Source organism: Saccostrea cucullata, unplaced genomic scaffold (genome assembly GCF_032062105.1).
Source record: "Saccostrea cucullata isolate Sc308-1 unplaced genomic scaffold, CSIRO_AGI_Scuc_v1 ctg537, whole genome shotgun sequence".
NCBI classification, from domain to species: domain Eukaryota; kingdom Metazoa; phylum Mollusca; class Bivalvia; order Ostreida; family Ostreidae; genus Saccostrea; species Saccostrea cuccullata.
In genome coordinates, this window is record NW_026927328.1 from 156933 (window position 1) to 177372 (window position 20440).

The 20440-nt window shown below is 33.1% G+C and overlaps 1 protein-coding gene and 1 pseudogene across 4 annotated transcripts in view; both read right to left on the reverse strand.

The window, feature by feature from the left end:
* The window catches only part of LOC134274103 (nuclear receptor corepressor 2-like), a 46503-nt gene extending 42951 nt beyond the window's left edge, over positions 1-3552 (reverse strand). For all 4 annotated transcript variants that reach the window (XM_062756356.1, XM_062756355.1, XM_062756357.1 and 1 more), the window contains exon 1: positions 3487-3552. In XM_062756356.1, the coding sequence (XP_062612340.1) occupies positions 3487-3512 (26 nt within the window). In that variant the 5' untranslated portion in view covers positions 3513-3552. The remainder of the gene's footprint in view (positions 1-3486) is intronic.
* Positions 3553-4763: 1211 nt separating this feature from the next.
* LOC134274097 (T-complex protein 1 subunit zeta-like) lies at positions 4764-20071 on the reverse strand (annotated as a pseudogene).
* Between the last annotated feature and the right edge of the window lie 369 nt (positions 20072-20440).

Sequence of the window (20440 nt, forward strand, 5' to 3'; positions counted from 1 at the left end):
TGGGTGGAAACTTAACTACTATGACTCATGTACTTATGATGTAGCTAAATCTAGGAATGTAACAGTCCTGTCAGTTACTGTTCCTGCAATGCTCTATTTTATTATATACCCATCAATTTCCTTGTTTTTGTTACTGTCAATTTTACAGAGTTTGATCCGATTTTCTGGATCACCAAACTGTGGTTTTCCAAGTCCATATCACCACTCTCTGAAACTGATGATGTAGTGCACAGAAACATGACGTTATTTTTCTTGCACATTAAAAAGTTTCTGGATATTATGGTTTGTGTAATAGATAAATATTATATAAGAACCACGAACGATAGTATTGTTCTCCCGCCTACCTCTAAGTAAATTCTCAAAAGTTAACATATTCGAATGATTTTCAAAATTTTTATTGATATTTAGGTATGAATTTTAATAAAACGTTAGTTTTTTGCGATACCAAAGAGAGGTAACTCTATAGTTTTGGTAAAACTTGAGTTTTTCACTATAGAAATCAATGGAAAACGGAAAATATTTTTAAAACATCTTTCCCCCCCCCGTGAAACAAAAATTCCTTTTTACAGGTAATATGAACTGTCATTTTACAAATTTATGCCAAAGCTTGTTGTGTTTCACTGGGGGGAACATATGTTTATAGACAAAAAACGAAAAAATGCTGATCTTTCACCAATTTTAAAGCTATTTACAACTAAATAATTGTATTTTATTAATTTATATATGTTTAATTTATTTGCGTAAAACATAAGAAAAGATATGAGATACATTTTATCATATTTAAGACTATTTAAATTATGGTGATTCTTGAAAGTTCGATTTCACTACAAAATATCGTCTACCCCCCTTTTTTCGAGAGCTGAAATTAATGATAACTTACTATCTAACGCTGGAATTAAAATGATTAATCAATTACCATAGAACTGTTCTTTGTATTAAACAAAGATTTAATGGCCAAATTGCCATTAAAATTGAATTTAATGGGTGCAAAAATGTAGGCGGGAATCAAGAGTTAGAGTTAGTACGTAGTTCTTTACCTCTAAAGTTTTATCTTAGTTTACTTAGCTAGTTGTATTAGGGGGTATATAATAAATTTATCTTTATAACAGTAAATTGATCTAAAGAGCCATATCACATCTTGTGACAGACGCGGATCATCAGATCAAACTTGACGCTTCGCACCTCATTTGTTCTGATGATCTACATCTGTCAACTCGACGTGATACGACCCTTTGGATCAAGTAACTGTTATAATAATATATATGTATCAACTTTCAAAGCCGAAAAGTTTACAAAAAAATTGCAGATTTATAGCCAGCGCAATGAGCAGCGCAAAGCGCCGCTCGTCACTGCGAGCTCTTAAAGCTACAACTGGATGAAGAGAAAATTGAGACTTTGCACATTGATCCAAATAAAATTTTTTTCCTCCGTTACTCTGGACCCACAATGCATCACTTTTTAGAGCTACATTCTCATGAAAATAACAGAAAAAAAGTTATCTTGCCTTTACTTTATACATATATTAAAGATAAATAGTAATTTAAACGAAAGGTTCTTCATTAACTTTCAGCACCGTTAAGACTTCTTACATGGGACATCATGTGACGCCAGAGTCTAGAGGCACCAATGTGTGGTTATACAAGCCCAATTTAAATTTTAAACAAGTAGATCATCACTCGCCCTAACGGTTGCATCGCCAACATATTAATTTGTGAGGTGTATAATTCATTAACCAGGTCCAGTACAATCTCTTGATTTAGCTATGTAGCTTTAAATAGCTATATAGCTGAATTATGCTATTCAAAATAGCTTTATTTAGCTATTTATATTTAGTTTTTCACAAAAGTTTTTTGCTGAAAAATATCGCATTTATTTGACTCTTCATATTTGTACTATGGACTATCAAAACAACGACCAAAATCAAAGATAGTTCTAACATTACAGCTTTTGAATACTTTTTAAGCAAAAAGATAATTTCTATTGTTAGAGTAACTGTCCAATACCTTGGGTGCCTTGGGCATAGAAAAGTATGATTGCTTCTCATTGTGCTGAACTGTTACCAATCAATTATCTTGTTGGACATAATTGGTCTCCATTATAATATCATTGCAGAAGTAACTGTATCAATTGCTTTAGTTAGCCCAAAACCTTGTAGAACTTTGAGTACAAAGTCTCTCAAGGAGACGTAATTTGATGAGTGATTTTTACATGCATTATTTTAAGAAGAGTTCAAAGTTGTATATCATCACTGCACCAAGGTGCACTTTTTTGTACATTCTGAGAAAATTACACCTCTAAGAAAAAAGTGTAGTAGAATAGCTAAATTAAGCAATACTGAATAGCTTAATAAAGCTATATGGCTATTTAAAGCTATATAGCTAAATCAAGAGATTGTACTGGACCTGTTAACATATCTATCTACGCTGCCTAGCTTTAAAGGTTTTATAGCGAGCGCAGCGAGCGTCGCGAAGCGAGCTCAATAGACTAACGTGTAAGAACAGAGGAAATTCGGATTGAAATCTGTACATACGTCAGCCAAATTTCTCTGTGCAACATTCCCAGAATTCCTGCACTACCCAATGTCCTTTGCGCGAATATTGCCGAATAAATAAATAAATAATAACGTAAAGCATATATCAGACTTTCAGTTTGTAGAAATCTTTCAAAGAAACAAGAAATAACTGCAATGTTTTTCCACAGAAATTGCACTAGTTCTATAGTTTCAAACAGATGCTCGGCTGTCTCCGTAAGCCCCGACGAGCTTTGTGACGTCGTATGACGTCACAGCTAGTCGAGATGTCTCGTGCGGCTTGACGTTCGAAGTGGCTGATCTCAAGTGTTTTTGATGGTACAACTGCGCTCGCCCCAACGGTCACACCGTAAAACATATTAGTATACATGGTATAATTTCAAACACACAGAGCATATGCCATGATACATTAAACTCATTCACATGCAGTCATTGAATGTTCATGCTATCTGGTCAAGTCTTGAAATTCAATACTTGAGCAAGTAACATGAGCATTGATTGATTGGAGCAAATTATGCCAAGGACTTATCTTTTATGTCAAATTTAGACAGTGATTTTAAAGACTGTGTAATGTAGGATTGAGTTCTTTGAAATAAAGACGTGATTTCAATAAATTAAATAACAGCATGAACTTCTGAGTTCACAGGGGCTTGTCACGAAATATTTATCTTCTTTTAATAAAGTTACCCCTACTATAAAAATACTATAAATACTATAAATAAATAAATAAATAATAAATAAATACTATAAAAATAGTGTATTTTTATAGTAGGGGTAACTTTATTAAAAGAAGATAAATATTTCGTGACAAGTCCCTGTGCTGAGTTCTGTGTATGCAACACTACGTGATTTTACTATCGCACACGTGTAATGAAAACAATAACTGTATGTATTTCTTAAAATTTGATATTCACAATTCAATTATTTACGCATAGTTTTTAATCAGGTTTCTATACCTTTCATTTGGAGGGCGTCCTGACATTATTTTTTCAAGAAAATTTATGTCGCCATTTTTTTCCTTCCCGGAAGCGAAGAATATTTAAAAGCAAAAATCGTCCGGTTAGCATTATGAAATCCGGAATAATATCAGTGACTCAAATGTGTACGAATAATTGGGATACTTTTGTCATTTTTTTTTATTTCATTGACACTTGAAGGAAGTAACGCCGATGGGATGTTTGTGTGTTTTGGGGACAAGGGATAGGGGTAAGTAAGGCATTTTATTATCTGTTGGTGACAAATGTATGTCCACCTGGAGAGAAGACCAACCAAAAAAATCATATTTTTGCTAAATGAGGCCTTACCCTTCCAAATGAGCAATACAAGTAAAACATGGGTAATCAAAGATTACAAAGAATGTTATCTTTCAATAAGGAAAAATCGCTCACTATAAAGCTTCCAAGTCCAGGCATAAAGCATCCCTAAGCAACATTTTTGCGTTTCCATGAACATTCATAGAGTTATAATAGTAAGAGTCTTTTCCTGTCATATCAAATGGAAAATGAAAATTTAAATGTTAGCTGTATCTGATATGGTGACGTTGATGGACTCTAAAATATCAGTCAGATGTTCCAACAATCTGTTGGAATTCCCATGGGTACCAAGTGCACCCCTTTATAGCAGACCTATTTCTGTATTCACATGAAGCAAAATTTACTCCGATATTCCTATATGAGACAAAAACACCTGCTGTTGCCTTCTTCTTGACATGTAGATATATCGATGACGACGTATCATCAATTAACAATAGTTACTACCTTTCATATGTCAAGTTGATATATCACAGTTATTTGAGCTTGAAATAAGATCTCACAGAATCTGACGCATCTGTTTCATACTTGGATATTTAGCTAGAAAGACTAGACTTTAGTGGTCACCTAACAAAGATTTAAGATAAGCATGACTTCAATTTGTCAAGTTAATTTCCCTAACATAGAAACGTTATATTGTAACTTTCTGTTGCATTCACCAAGTCAAGCATTACAAATAACTTTAGAAAGTACGATTCCTTTTTCATATTCCAGGTAAGTGGATGATTTATTACTTCAATGGAATATAGATATTTTAGATTCCACAATTTACAATACTAAAATACCATCTTCTCTTGAAATTTTCATATTCGTCAGCAGCATTCATGTCTCTTTATTAATTTCAATTATCACTTTCGGTATAGATGGCATAATTTTAAGTTTCCTTCTAAAATAACCAGAGAACAGATAAAAGCAAGACAGAATTTGATCAAACATTTAATGACAAAGGGGATATTTGTTCAGTTTCACAGGATTTCAGTCTGATAAATCAATGTATTCTATGTAAAATGTTCACTGCTATCCTTTTAATGACGTCATTCCTGCCCTCATCATTTCGTCCACTAGTAGAAGATTTGTCGCTATTACAGTACTGTAAAATAAAAAGTCATTGAAATAAAACATGTACATCATGAAAGTAAACATCAATTTCTAGTCAAAAAATGTTCTTTTCGTTTCTAATACAGACTTATTCTAAGGCCATAAAAAATTAATTTCTTCGTTCTCAGGCCCTCTCTCATCTATTCCATGAGTGCCTCATTGACCCTTTTTATTGCTAAATCAATAAAATAAAAACAACAAATCACCTCCCTCATCATTTTTTGTGTTTGTGTGTGTGTGTCATGTTCTGGGGCAATAAAAAAGGGAGAAAAAAATGCCTCCCTCCTCTTCATATTTCTTGAAAAAATGCCTGAGAACCAGGGAATTAACTTTGCATGGCCGAAACTTCTGAAGAATTTGCAGTTCTTACTGCAGCCCTTGTCACACTTACCAAGAGTGTAGTAACTGTTTCTTGACTCTATAATTATCTAAAATTCCTGCATCCAGTGGTAGAATTGCTTCTCCTGATACAAAAACAAATATCAAAATTTGACTTTACATTGTGCAGGAAAACTATTGGTATATACATGTAATCACAGTGATGAATAGAATTATTTTCTGCTTTCATTATCATTCAAAGATACTAGTACATAAAATAACAATGTCAGAGATACTGTGATTAATTTTGTTTGTTTGTCTTTTTTATATGTTTCTCTTCTCTATTTTATTATCACAGATAAATGCTAAAAAGAACTCAAGTTAATTGAATGTATCTTACCTGTTTTAATATCTCTCTCTACAGCTTGTTTAGGTCCTGTGTATTCCTCCTGGAGTTTGACAATAGAAAACCGGAGTTCTGGGCCAGGGTTTTAATGATGACTAAGAGGGCATCAGCATAGGCCTGAACACCTTAAAAGAGTAAGGAAAAACACTGAGTCTGATATACATCACATCAGATGGCATACAATCTCTGAATCAATATCCAGATTTTATCATTATAATTATTTAACAGGGTGGAAGAAAATTGGAATGGACCGAAGATAAGACACCACACCCAGGACCCCTGAATCACTACAGGCAAGTGCTCTATCAAGTGGTGTATCTGGCCACCCAGCACCAGCGATCAAACCCATCTGAACGCCACAATTAAGCATAAAATTGCATTTTTAACTGAAAATCTTCTGCGAGAGCTAAGAATTATGATAATAATCTGCCCTTACCTAGCCTAGCTCTGCCCTTGACCTCATTCTTGTACTTCATCAGTTCCTGGTATGCTGCTATTTCAAAGGCTCCAGCCCCAGGCAGTACACAGCCTACAATGTAAACACATCGAAAATGTAAACATTTACAAATAAAATATGAAGCAATATAATAATCTGATATAGATAATCCATAAATAGGATTACACTAAATTCTGAAATGACTGGACTTACATGTACTGTAAACCAACTTTTATTAATGTGCAAGAAATGCAGTTCCTCGACTCTAACTCGCAAATAATACAAGTAATCACTGCAAACCATTCATTTTCCTTAAGTGCTTGTAGAGAATGTTTCCTCAGTCATGAAAATTAATCGTTGCAGATTGATTTCAAATTTACGAACTGCGAATAAAAGATGACGTGAATAATAGTTGGTTTACAGTAAATATGTACAGGGGTGGATCTAACATTACTTACTATCTTCAATAGCATTTTTGACAGCTCTAAGCCCATCAAAAATGGCATCCTTGATCTGGGTCAAGGTGTGCTTGTTGGGGCCCTTCAACAGAGTGACAGACAGGGGGTTCTTACACTGCTCTATAAAGGTATATGTCTTCTCCCTATGCCAACAAAAATTAAATGATAGAACCATTTTTAGCTCACCTAAGCTGAAAGCTCAAGTGAGCTTTTCTAATCACATTTTGTCCGGCATCCGTCTGTCTGTCCGTCTGTCTGTAAACTTTTCACATTTTCGACTTCTTCTCAAGAACCGCTGGGCCAATTTCAACCAAAATTTCACAAAGTACCCTTGGGTGAAGGGGATTCAGGTTTGTTCAAATGAAGGGCCACGCCCTCATTCAAGGGGAGATAATTGGGAATTAATGAAAATTTGGTGGCATATTTTAAAAATCTTCTTCTCAAGAACCACTGTGCCAGGAAAGATGAAACTTATGGGAAAAATCCTCAGGTAGTGTAGATTCCAAATCATGACCCCCAGGGGTAGGGCGGGGCCAAAATGGCCGACCAAAGTTTTACATAGAAATATATAGGAAAATTCTTTTAAAATCTTCTTCTCAAGAATGACAAAGCCATAATTCATCATATTTATATGGAATCATTCTCAGGTAGCGAAGAAAATTTGTTCAAATCGCACATTTTGTAAAAATGGCCGACCAAAGTTTTACATAGAAATCGTGAGGAAAATTCTTTAAAAATCTTCTTTTCAAGAATGACAAAGCCATAATTCATCATATCTATATGGAAGCATGCTCAGGTAGTGTAGATTCAAGTTTGTTCATTTTTTGACCCCCGGGGGTAGGGGGGTCCAAAAGCAAAGTTTTACATAGAAATATATAGGAAAATTATTAAAAAATCCTCTTCTCAAGAATGACAAAGCCATAATTCATCATATTTATATGGAAGCATGCTCAGGTAGTGTAGATTCAGGTTTGTTCAAATCATGACCCCCGGGGGTAAAAAAAAGTTTTACATAGAAATATATAGGAAAATTCTTTTAAAATCTTCTTCTCAAGAATGACAAAGCTGTAATTCATCATATTTATATGGAAGCACAGGTAGTGTAATTCAAGTTTGTTCAAATCATGATGAGGGCGGGGCCAAAATGGCCGACCAAAGTTTTACATAGAAATATATAGGAAAATTCTTTTAAAATCTTCTTCTCAAGAATGTCAAAGCCATAATTCATCATATTTATATGGAAGCATGCTCAGGTAGTGTAGATTTAGTTTGTTCAAATATGACCCCCGGGGATAGGGTGGGGCCAAAATGGCCGACCAAAGTTTTACACAGAAATATATAGGAAAATTCTTTAAAAATCTTCTTCTTAAGAATGACAAAGCCATAATTCATCATATTTATATGGAAGCATGCTCAGGTAGTGTAGATTCAGGTTTGTTCAAATCATCACCCCCGGGGTAGGGCGAGGCCAAAATGGCCGACCAAGGTTTTACATAGAAATATATAGGAAAATTATTAAAAAATCCTCTTCTCAAGAATGACAAAGCCATAATTCATCATATTTATATGGAAGCATGCTCAGGTAGTGTAGATTCAGGTTTGTTCAAATCAATTAACAAAGTTTTACATAGAAATATATAGGAAAATTATTAAAAAATCCTCTTTCAAGAATGACAAAGCCATAATCATCATATTTATATAGAAGCATGCTCAGGTAATAAGATTCAAGTTTGTTCAAATCATGACCCCTAGGCGGGGCCAAAATGGCCGACCAAAGTTTTACATAGAAATATACAGTCCAGTACATTACGAAAAATTGTAATATTACAATTTTCCATAATATAGTGTAAAGTAAGAGTTATCTCCCCATTGTAAAAATAAATCTATGCTTGATTAAATCTGCATCTAGCTCACAGCAGGGTCACTACTACCACTTACTAAATGAATAAGAAGTAGAGTAGATAGCTAAGGAATATCATGTGTCTCATTTAAGCATTTAGATTGGTCTTACACAAGATTAACAGCTGGATAATCATTAATGCATTAGTTACAGTATGAAAGAACCATGATGGTCGGAGCTAAACTGGGAAGGACGGAGACATAAAACCAGTATCAGGTCACTGGGTCAACTTTAAACTATATAAGAAAATTACTGCCAATCCCACAAAAATTACTCTCTGGGAGATATTGACATCCAAAGTGGGCACTATGTCAAAGAAAGTCAAAAAGTTGCAATAAATTTTGGACTATTTCTTACCCTGCACCATGAAAACAATTAAACCAGAAGTTTGGAACAAAAATATATCATAATAAAAGCATTTGTTTGCTTTAATTTAAGATTTTCACAACATTAACTATATCACAGTTTTCCATAATATTACAATTTTTCATAATATAGTTATATTACGAAAAATTGTAATATAAAATCTTATATTATGGAAAACTGTAATATAATTACAGTTTTTCGTAATGTACTGGACTGATATATAGGAAAATTCTTTAAAAATCTTCTTCTCAAGAATGATAAAGCCATAATTCATCATATTTATATGGAAGCATGCTCAGGTAGTTAGATCAAAGTTTTTATCATGACAAAGGGGCCAAAATGGCCGACCAAAGTTTTTAAAGATATATATAGGAAAATTCTTTAAAAATCATTTTCTAAAAAAAATAGCAAATCCATGATTGGTCTTGGGACTACTTTTGGATTTACAACTCAATTACTACTTTTTCCTAGCCACAGTGCTCAGGTGAGCGATGTGGCCCATGGGCCTCTTGTTGTTGCTTGTCACTACTATTTTGATAATACCAAAGACCACAATACAGCAGTTCCTAAGCATCATATAAAGTTCTCACCAGAACATGTTCGTAAATCAGCCCAGCATAGCCCAGACAAAGTCGTTGAAAGAGTTCATGGCTATTCCTCCACAGGCCAAGGTCAATTTCTAAGGACATTTGAAAACTTTTTCACAGAAATGTATGATTTGAGATTTAACAGAGAGGCAAAAAAAAAAATTAATCAATAGTTTCTCAGGCCCTCTCTCATCAGTTCAAAAACAGCCGCATTGATAAATTTTATTGACATATTGAAAAGGGGAATAACTCAATTTTCTATTTTTCCAAGTTGAAAAAGTAAATCGAGTTATTCCTTTTTTTCATAAATGCAGATAACGTTTTTATTAGAAAAACAATATACATCTTTTAAATTTTTGTATTTTATTAAATAACTTTTAAATTAATGTTTGGAATAACATTACTTAACGTTGAATACATATTATAACTAATTTCAGAGAACAGAAATTAAGAATTAGTAGATATTATCATGTAATTGAACAAATGGCTTAAAAAAGTGTAAAACCTGCTTTAAAAAAAAAAAAAAAAAAAAAAAAAAAAAAGCCTGCCTGCCGCATTAAATTAAAAAAATTTTTGGCCTGAGAAACAATTTATTAATTTTTTTTGGCCTTAAATGAACTCTGCTTCCACAAACACAGATTCATCTACACTATGCAGCTACATCTACCATAAGTGTGTGCTTCTTATTAAGTTAATGCAAATAAGCATAAATAGGATTCTTTACATCCCTTATTATCCCTTATCATGAAAATCTGCTGCTTTATAGATAACTTGATTTACCTCTCCATATTTCTCCTCTTTGCTCTTCTCAGTCCAACAATGCCTTCCTTTGCCAGCATATCAAGAGACATGGGATCTATGCCCTGGAATTATACAAAACAATAGAGTTTCTACAGACATGACCAAGTTCTGATTCTATACAAAACATCCCCACTGTTTTTTTTTTTTTTTACATTGATACACAAGCTCTTTCACATTCTCTCAGACTGCTTAATTAATACAGTAGACAGTGTTAACTTATTTTCACCCTACACTATATATATCAGACATCCTACCTTCTGGTTGATGACGTAGAAGCTTTGTCGGTTCCATCACAGACCTGCTTCTTCAAAGCGATGATCTTCTTCACTCGCTATCAATGAATTCTCTCTCTGCCTTCACCAACTTCTCCCTCTCGTCAGCACTTTTGTAGAAGAATCCAGCATTGACTTCACTACAAAGGACAGAACCATTTCACTTTCATTGAATATTACATATGAATAATTATATATTCTTATATTATAATAATGAAATCAAAGGCCTACGGCTTGAGAGGTGCATCGCATTGAGGGTATAAAACTTCTTTTTTCTTAGAGAAATCAGCATCAATGTTAAGGGAATGAAAGAATCCAGGAATAAGAATTTAAAAAATAACTAACGTTTCTTTGAGGTTAAAAAAATTGAGCCATGGCTCTGAGTTTTAGCCAATCGATCATGTGCAGGAGAGGAAAAACCTGATATATTGATATTTAAATTAAATCATAATTGATTTTAATTGTATTTTAATTCTTTTTTTATTTTTATTCTTTTACTATTAGGAAGATGAAATAATGAATGTCAATATAGAAATTTTAAATGATTATTGAATAAATTGATATAATTTCATATCTGAATTATTTCAGTTTCTTTCATTATGTGCACTTTTATAAATATCCCACTTTGTTTTTAACTTTTTCCCAATATAAATGGCACAATATATAACAAATGTTATATACATGAAATGTTCATGTAAATTATATTGGACTAAAATAAACACAATCGGGCGTGGTATACGGTTTATTATGAACCCGATACAAAACCGAGTAATTTATCGTACGAGCTGTTGTTATGCAAATAGATCTTACTCCGCGCATAGGGCACGTTTGTTGTTGTTTTCTCTCTTTGTTTTAATTGTTTATTTTCTCATTTTTTGTAACCTCTGTTGATCAAAGTAAAAACATGTATGTGTGAGATTTTATGTTATTAGCTGTTTAAAATTAACAATGGATATCGCCAACTTGTCAATGTACATTAGGCTATCTAAATTTAATGTTCTCAGGCCAATTTTCTCCAAAACAGAGCGGGAGGGCGGCAATTTATTTTTCATTTTATTGGCAATAAACAGGTTGGGAACATATCCCCCTAGCGAGATCATCTCGCTAAAGCGCGATTATCCCTCTTTAGCGGGAGAAAAAACATTACCATAAACGGGAATTTTGTTGTTTTCGTTATAAAATAATCAAAAAGGCTCCAGAAAGCTGTATTGAAGTGTGAATTTACTACAAAAAACTGAAAATTTTGACCAGAAATTTAAGACAATCACTGCTGCGTGTGAAATAAGAGGCTGAAATCCACGTGTAAATCGTGCTTTTTTAGCGAATGAGATTTATAGTCAGATATGTTTTTGAAGCATATAAAATATGTATAGATATCCAAATTATATTGATAGCTTTCCATTCTTGCACAAAATTTTAAAATAATGTTCTTTAGAAACCCATGATATTTGCTTAAATATTTATATGTACGCGAAGAAGTACGGAAGCGCAACTGGGTTGTAACGTTTGTGGAAAAAAGTATAAACTGAGATGTGTATCAATATGGGTAAACCATTCATTTAATGGAATTTGAAAACAGATTCATAAAAAAAGGTTTATATTGTGTCTAACCGATATTGACTTAGTACAAATGTTGATGCATGGTAAACTTGTAAATTCAGGAAAGCATGATTCAACCGGAAGCAAATTGGAAAAAAGGGGGTGGCTCTTCAAAGAGAAAAAACTCAACCTGGAAAAAAAAAACTTGACAAAAAGAGAGAATTTGACAATTGTCCAAACCTCAAAATCCTATTTCATGTGCCAAACAAATTAAATAAATGATACCACTTACCATCTTTTCATTAACACAGAAACGTGCCTGTTGATAGTGTAAAACATGTTACCTTGAATTAAATTTCATAACTATACGAAATACGTGTTGTTAATTATAATTTCAAGAAGTATTCCCTAGGTATTCGTATTTTAATGACATAAATTCTTAATGTTTTTACCGGTGGCAATGAACAGTTCTTCGTTTGAGGACACTTTAATTGCGTTGGAAACATATGTTGGGAGTGCATAGGTTAACATGTGTAAATTTTAATGGCTACTTTCCAAAACATACGCTACATGAAAGCACACAGACCAGGTGGCATTTTAGATATTTAAAAAAAAAGGGGGGAAAAAAATCTGCCCCCAAAAAAAGTAAATAAAAAAAAAAGCTAAAAGTGTTGACATTGTTAAATGCCTTTTTCAGCCGTAAATGTATGATTTAAAGAAATTTTGAAAGAATATCAGAGATTGCATGGAATTATTCGAATTTTACATTTTATTATACCTTGTAATTGTTTTATTGGGTTAATCTAGATGCTATTGCCACCTTTAATAGCTTCCTTATAGAAGATCGAGTGTGATCACCGATAAGACTTTCAATTAAAATGGTAAAGATTTAAAAATGGTTATGTCGATAGCTTTTACCATGCCTGATAAGAGTCTTGGTATATGATACATTTATCATGAAAATACTGTATTTGTTTATAGATAATCTACATGTACCATCTCTAGCCGTCTAAAATATCACGTTTCCAATATAACATGCAAAGTTTGAGACAGTGCAATAGTGTAGGATAAAATAATTTTTAGGGTTGATTAATTTACGTCCAACAATGAATTTTTGAACATATTATTTTCACGGGTAAAATATACAGAAAAATTAATATATCTGTTAGAAGATCCTGGGAACTCTGACTGGAAGTGTACAAGAACCAATAGAGGGCGTTTAAGAAGGTACTTGTATCAGTCAATCAGGCGAAGTTCTATAGGTCACCAAACAGAAATCGTCATGCCCTATGGAAATTCCAAAGTGACAGACACCCCATCACTATATCATGCTGATACATACTCCCGCTTTTCAAGCAGGCGTATTAAAAATAAATCTAAACATGCAATTACAATAAACGTATAACCGAAGTAAGTTTAGTTGTACTGATAATTATCACCTGTGGTCCTCCGTAGAAAGGCTACGCTATTGTTCATAAACCTATTCTAATTTCCATGATTTGCAGCAGTAGTGACAATATTTTGAAGCAAATTTATTGAGATGAGACAATAAATATTTATCAAATGGGTAAACCTGATTTTCCTTTTTCAGAAGTTAACACGATTACAGTTTGAATCTGTGTACAAATCTCGGTTTTCAATGAATTCTCTCTCTGCCTTTACCAACTTCTCCCTCTATGTCAGCACTGATAAAGTAGATGAGGGAGGTATTTTCTTTAATTTTAATTTGACTTTTCTACATAAAGATAATTTTTTTAATCACAGATATACCATTTCTTCAAAACTTTCCATTGCTTAACATGTAAACATCGTAGGTAATGTCCTATATATTTTATATTATTGTAAATGGCTAATAATGAAATAAACTGAAACAAAACAATTTCTCCTCAAAACCAACTTTATCAAAAATACAATAAAATCGGCAATGCAGCTATTTCGAAACGGATGTGTTACCAAGATTTCAATTTTATATGGCCTTAGCACTATTTTTAATAACGTGTTAAGAATCAATATTGTTGAGTCCTTCAGTTTTGAATTGCCAGGTGATCGCAATGAGGCTACATCGAAAACGATGCACCTCAAAAAACTGCTAAAACAATTTCTCCTCAAACTTCACCATGAATAGTTATGTATTCTTCTATTTCAGTTTAAGTTAAATACTTTAATATTTATGTTTTTCGTACTACAGTGAGATACAAATACTTCAGTTTTGTATTCCAGTGGTAATGTCACATTTTCTTCAAACTTCAGTGAGACGTTACACTGAATACTCACGTTTTCTTGCACTCCAGTGAGACGTTAGACTGAATACTCATGTTTTCTCATACTCCAGTGAGATGTTACAATAAATACTCACGTTTTTTCGTACTCCAGTGAGACATTACAGGTGAGTATATAACAGTCCTCAGATCTCTTCTTCATATCTGGGTGACGGGCTCCATGATCCATCACAATACCCTTCACCAACCTGTTGTCAAAATGAGTTCAAATAAAATTGAATTTGGAATCAATCTACTTAGGACATACAATATGTTTCAAAATTATATACATATTATGCTATTTCTATAATAAATCATCATGCACTTCAATGGCTGCTAATAAAAGACCTCAGCTCTGCAAAAGATCTTCTAGCCTTACAAAATAGTTGCCCTCTTAAAAAAACTTTCTTTATTATAACCCTTTTCCTTGTCAATTTCTTTGTTTTTATTTGCTTCGTTGTCTGCTACTGACAACCCAAAGGTTTTATTTCAAACACTGAAACAATGTTATTTCGTTTATTCCGGATACAATTCAAATGTGAAACTGCACAAACTGCTGATACAAACCTGTCTAAAAAGGTTTGCTACAAATACTATAAATACATATTTCCTTACGTGGTGTCCATGTCAGTTTTGTGCATCATTTCCATGATTTCTACCATGTGCAGATCAATAGGCTCATTTCCTTTTCTGATGGCTAAGACAGCATCTACAACTTCCTACAATACACCATCAAAGTTTATTAGAAAGCCTTCCTGTTACAGCACTAGATACATCGGATTTCTTTAGGTATATTAATTTCTCATCAGCGTAAATATTTTAATCATAGTGGATTATGATTGACAAAACATTAATCAACTTTTGTGCATTTATCCCAATAAAATCAACCTCTATTAATATCAAAACACCAGTACAGACTTTGTTGGGTAGAAGTACCTCAGTCAACAGATCTGCTAGTTCAGTGTGAACCTTAGTACGGAGCGAGGTCCTGGCCACTTGTAGTAATGTGTCTCTGTCAATCTCCTTGGAGATTTTACACTCCTCCAAAACCTGACATCAGAAGAGACAATTTATATGTAATATCACATGTTAAGGACCCTCTCTACACAAGTGCAAATTTTTTTTTGGACATTGAGAAAAATGTATTCTACAAAGGAGTTAATATTGTGCTTATTTATTTAATTTTCACTATATGGTGTGTGGCATTTACCCCTGGGAAAAATGTTCAAAGACAACACAGTATCAGTGACTAGAAATCACTGTTAATTACTTCAATAGAGAAAATACATGTAAATAACACGTTCAGTTAATTTATCATGGTCTTTTAAAATGTTAAGAACATTTAGATTAATTACAAAACGAGTAATACATTGTAAATTTCTATTTTTTAGAAGTTAGATATAACGGCAGATCACTCTAACTGCTGAAAAATACCTTAGAATTAGAACTCTTTAGTGTGCAGTGTAGAGAGGGTTCTTAAGCAATCATATATATCAAACACTATATGAAGACATCTACAAGTAAAATAACAAGTCATTTACACATTCTAAACATTTAACTTTGATACCTCTAAAGCTTTGGTTTTGGCCAAGTCAAATCCTTCTGTGATCAATCGTGGATGAAGACCCTGCAAATCATTATAAAAGTTATTCAATTTTACAGTCAATACAATACACTTGAGCACTTCTTATTTTTTGTAGTTCAGATATGCTATGTAAAACCTACAAAATTTTCTTTTACTATATTTTATATTAAAGTCCTCCAAAACATTTACATGCAAATTTCTTTCAAAAATAAAATTATTGCTTGTCTGGCTAAAATATAAAACCATAACACTACAGTTCTGTAGCTAGCTTGATTATTGGTACAGTGTATAAGTTTTCATGTGTGAATGTGTCATTCACAGAAAAGCTTTTGATTTTCCAAGAAAGATTAAATTTTTTTCTACTGCCTTTACACCATATGTAAAACAGGCACCTCCGAGATGTACAATTTGTACCTCTGAGATGTATATACTTCGTACCTCTGAGATGTATACAATTCGTACCTCTGAGATGTATATAATTCGTACCTCTGAGATGTATACAATTCGTACCTCTGAGATGTATATAATTCATACCTCTGAGATGTATACAATTTGTACCTCTGAGATGTATATAATTCGTACCTCTGAGATGTATATAATTCATACCTCTGAGATGTATATAATTCATACCTCTGAGATGTATACAATTCGTACCTCTGAGATCTATATAATTCGTACCTCTGAGATGTATATAATTCATACCTCTGAGATGTATACAATTTGTACCTCTGAGATGTTTATAATTCGTACCTCTGAGATGTATATAATTCATACCTCTGAGATGTATACAATTCGTACCTCTGAGATGTATATAATTCGTACCTCTGAGATGTATATAATTCGTACCTCTGAGATGTATACAATTCGTACCTCTGAGATGTTTATAATTCGTACCTCTGAGATGTATATAATTCATACCTCTGAGATGTATACAATTCGTACCTCTGAGATGTATACAATTCATACCTCTGAGATGTATACAAATCGTACCTCTGAGATGTATAAAATTCGTACCTCTGAGATGTATACAATTCATACCACTGAGATGTATATAATTCATGACTCTGAGATGTATACAATTCGTACCTCTGAGATGTACAATTCATACCTCTGAGATATATACAATCCATACCTCTGAGATGTATACAATTCGTACCTGCGAGATGTACAATTCATACCTCTGAGATGTATAAATCGGCCTGTTTCAGCAGTTCTCCTATAATTAGAACATTAGAGGTGGTCCCATCCCCTGTGATGTCATCCTGGGCGGTGGCTACTCGTGCAATCAGAGAAGCTGTTGGATGTTGAATTTGCTACAAAATTCCAAATCATGTCAGTGAACAGCTGAAAGATGATCCATCTGCACAGTCTACGCGAAAGTTTAAAATTTTTACAGGACAAAATGTCTGGTAAAAATAAAATTTTTACCAGACCAAGCAATTTCTTACCAGACCGACTGTTTTTTCTTTAAATCCATACATCATAATGATACTGAGATTGAGAGGGTGCATGGGATGGGGTTAATTCTCACTGTGAAATTTAACCTTAAATAAATTCAGTGAAATGGACAAGTTAACTATTTATAATTCTCCTTTGTAAAACTAAAAGGTATCTATTTACAATTGCATGCATTTTTTTCTTCATTTTTGACTTATACAACATACACTGTATCAGATCTTCTTAAATTTAATATGCACCTTTTTATTTCAATGCATATCTATTTTTCCTGAAACAACTCATAATGTTAACTCAGGTACAATGATCATTTGAAAATAATTTCCCAACCGAATCTACGTATGAGCTATCTAAATATTTTCCCAACCAATCTACGTATGAGCTATCTAAAGATATCTAACCCTTGACAGAGGAAATTCGAATTAGAATAAAAACGATCATGACAGGGTTGTAATACATAAAAATTATTCAGGTATTACTGCTAAATTGGTCAAATAAAGGATATTTGTGGGGAAATGGACCATGTGTACCTCTTAATTTAGATTTATTTTGCCTTATTTTTTATCGGACATTTGGTCCTGTATACTGAAATTTTTTACCGACCCGAACTTAATTTTACCGGTAAAAACCGACGGTCCGGTGACTTTCGCATAGACTGTCTGCATCTCCAATCAAGCAAAGAATATTCTAAAGGCTTAATAAGACAATAATAACTCTGCCAGACTTCAATCAAGCCAAGGTCAAGAAAACTGAATAATCAATACGACTAATTGTGGACTAGTTAGTTAAATGTACACTGATGCTGGCTTTTTTACTTGGAAAAGTGAAAGGTATTTAAGTCAATTGTCAACACTGCATGAACATAAACACACAACACATAAATGTTGAAATAACATAAGATCTCTTTAATTAGATAAAACATAAAAAGGTTTAAAATTTTAAATTTGATGAATTATTTTTAAGTTATGATGAATACATCAGTGCTCCAAGTTGCGACTAAAATGGTCGCATTTGCGACCAAAAAATTGATTTTGCGACTAGAAATAAAAACAAACTCGCATTTGCGCGACTGAGAAAATTTGGGCTGGTAACCTCCATTTTTAAGATAGGGATCAAGATTTACGTTTATCAAGATTCTCTATCAAGAAAATGTTTGAAGCCATACACTTTTAAATTATTACACTTTAAAAAGCGTCGCATGGACTTGGATCACATAATATTATGACAGCATGCTTTAATAGTGAAACACAAAGTTTGATAGATATACATAATGTCCCTGATAGAATGGCATCCATACTTCGTAAACTTTCTAGGACCCCATATTGTTATTGAAGCATTTGGTCAATTGCTTGCGTATCACAACTAATCATGCTAATAAAGAGTGTTTTGGCGGCATTTATAATGACTGTGTAATGGGTTAGGTATGTAGTAGTAAGTAAACATGACAAACAGCTGGCAAAGTCCTGTCTCAACAACTGTCAAAGTTGTATTCATTTGATAAAATTTTATTTCTATGATCAGATTACTTGTGTTCTTCTGTGTACTGTGCAACCATAAGGGTACATGTATTTAATAAAAATATTTCCTTCAACCTAGCAAATTGTTTCTAGTCACAGTAATAAGTAATCTTTGATTTAATAAAGACATAATACATATCCTTGTTTAAATGAACTAGTTTTATTCACAAAATGTATTCTTTTTATGGTGAGACGGAGTGAAATATCTGATTATGGCGACCAGAAATTCTGAAATGGCGACCAAAAGAATTTTTAGGTCCCCATTTAGCGACCTAAAAGCAAGTGGGACCTGGAGCACTGTACATTTTAATATATAATTCAATATACAAACCATTTCGTGGAGAAGAACATTTCCATCCTTGGTCAGTTTGATATCTCCAGATCCAGACACCAGCCTATTCAATATAATTATTTGGGTGTATAAATGATTTAGATTTCAGTTTCTTCCAAGTTCTTCAAAGTACAAGATTTCTGTACTGAATTTTTTTTATATTTTTGATCCTGTATAAACAAACATCAGAAATCTTAATTAAGACTAGCTATTTTCCTTTAAATTAAATTTGTGTAACATAAATGCTAGCTGCAGATCTGTTGTGTGATATGGTTTAATATTTTAGTCTGAGGCTCTGATATGGTAAAAGACATAGCACAACAGCTCTGCAGGTACAATAACAAGTAACACAAATGCCACATAAATGTGATTTCACCTGGGTCCTATAAACCGAGGACAAGAAATTAACAAAAGGAATATACCTCAATTCAATAGGCAATTATCATTTTAAAAACAGAATACTTTATCTGGAAGGGGGAAGGGGGGGGGAAGCGACTCATAAGAGTGTCATTAACTTCTTTTCATAATTATGAAGTCTTTTAGAATTTCTATTGTGCCAAACGTTTATTTCCAGTTGTCAAAGACCATATGCCAATTTCAATTTGTCTCTTTGATGAGTCTTGTTCAACAAAACTTGATGGTAACTGGTCGAAACAAATCAAAACATGAACAAACCACGTGTTCTGGAACATTCGGTTTTCCGATTTCTTTAAATTACTTACATTTTCAAAGTACCCTTTGGTCCTAAATTAGATTTAAGAACATCTTGGAGACCTTTGGCTGCGCTTATATTTACGGCTAAAGCTTGTGCAGCCCTAGCAACTTCAGCTTTAGGGTTGAGAGTTTTGATTGCCGACATGTTTATTTCACGTTCCTGGCGAGTAACTTCCCTTACATCCGAAAGGAGGCGCTGAGAGAGGTCAGGGGAGGAGTAATTGTAGAAATTAAATAATTTAACAACGAATCCAAAAGGAAAAATCTCATTATCTGAATGAAAATAAATTAAACCAGAGACATATATCTGACATTTATGTTCCTGCAGGTCATACGGTATATACTATGCATATATTCAGGTGCGGATCTAGGATTTCTTTTTGAAGAAGGGGGGGGGGGGGATACAGCTATTAATATAGTAATTGCATAAAAAATACGAATAATCGATAGAAAAAATTGACAAACGAAAAAAAACCCCTAAAATTTCAACAAACCAAAAAAAAAAAAAAACTCATTTCCCAAACGTGAAAAAACAATTTCTTCAGAAGGTTTTAACACA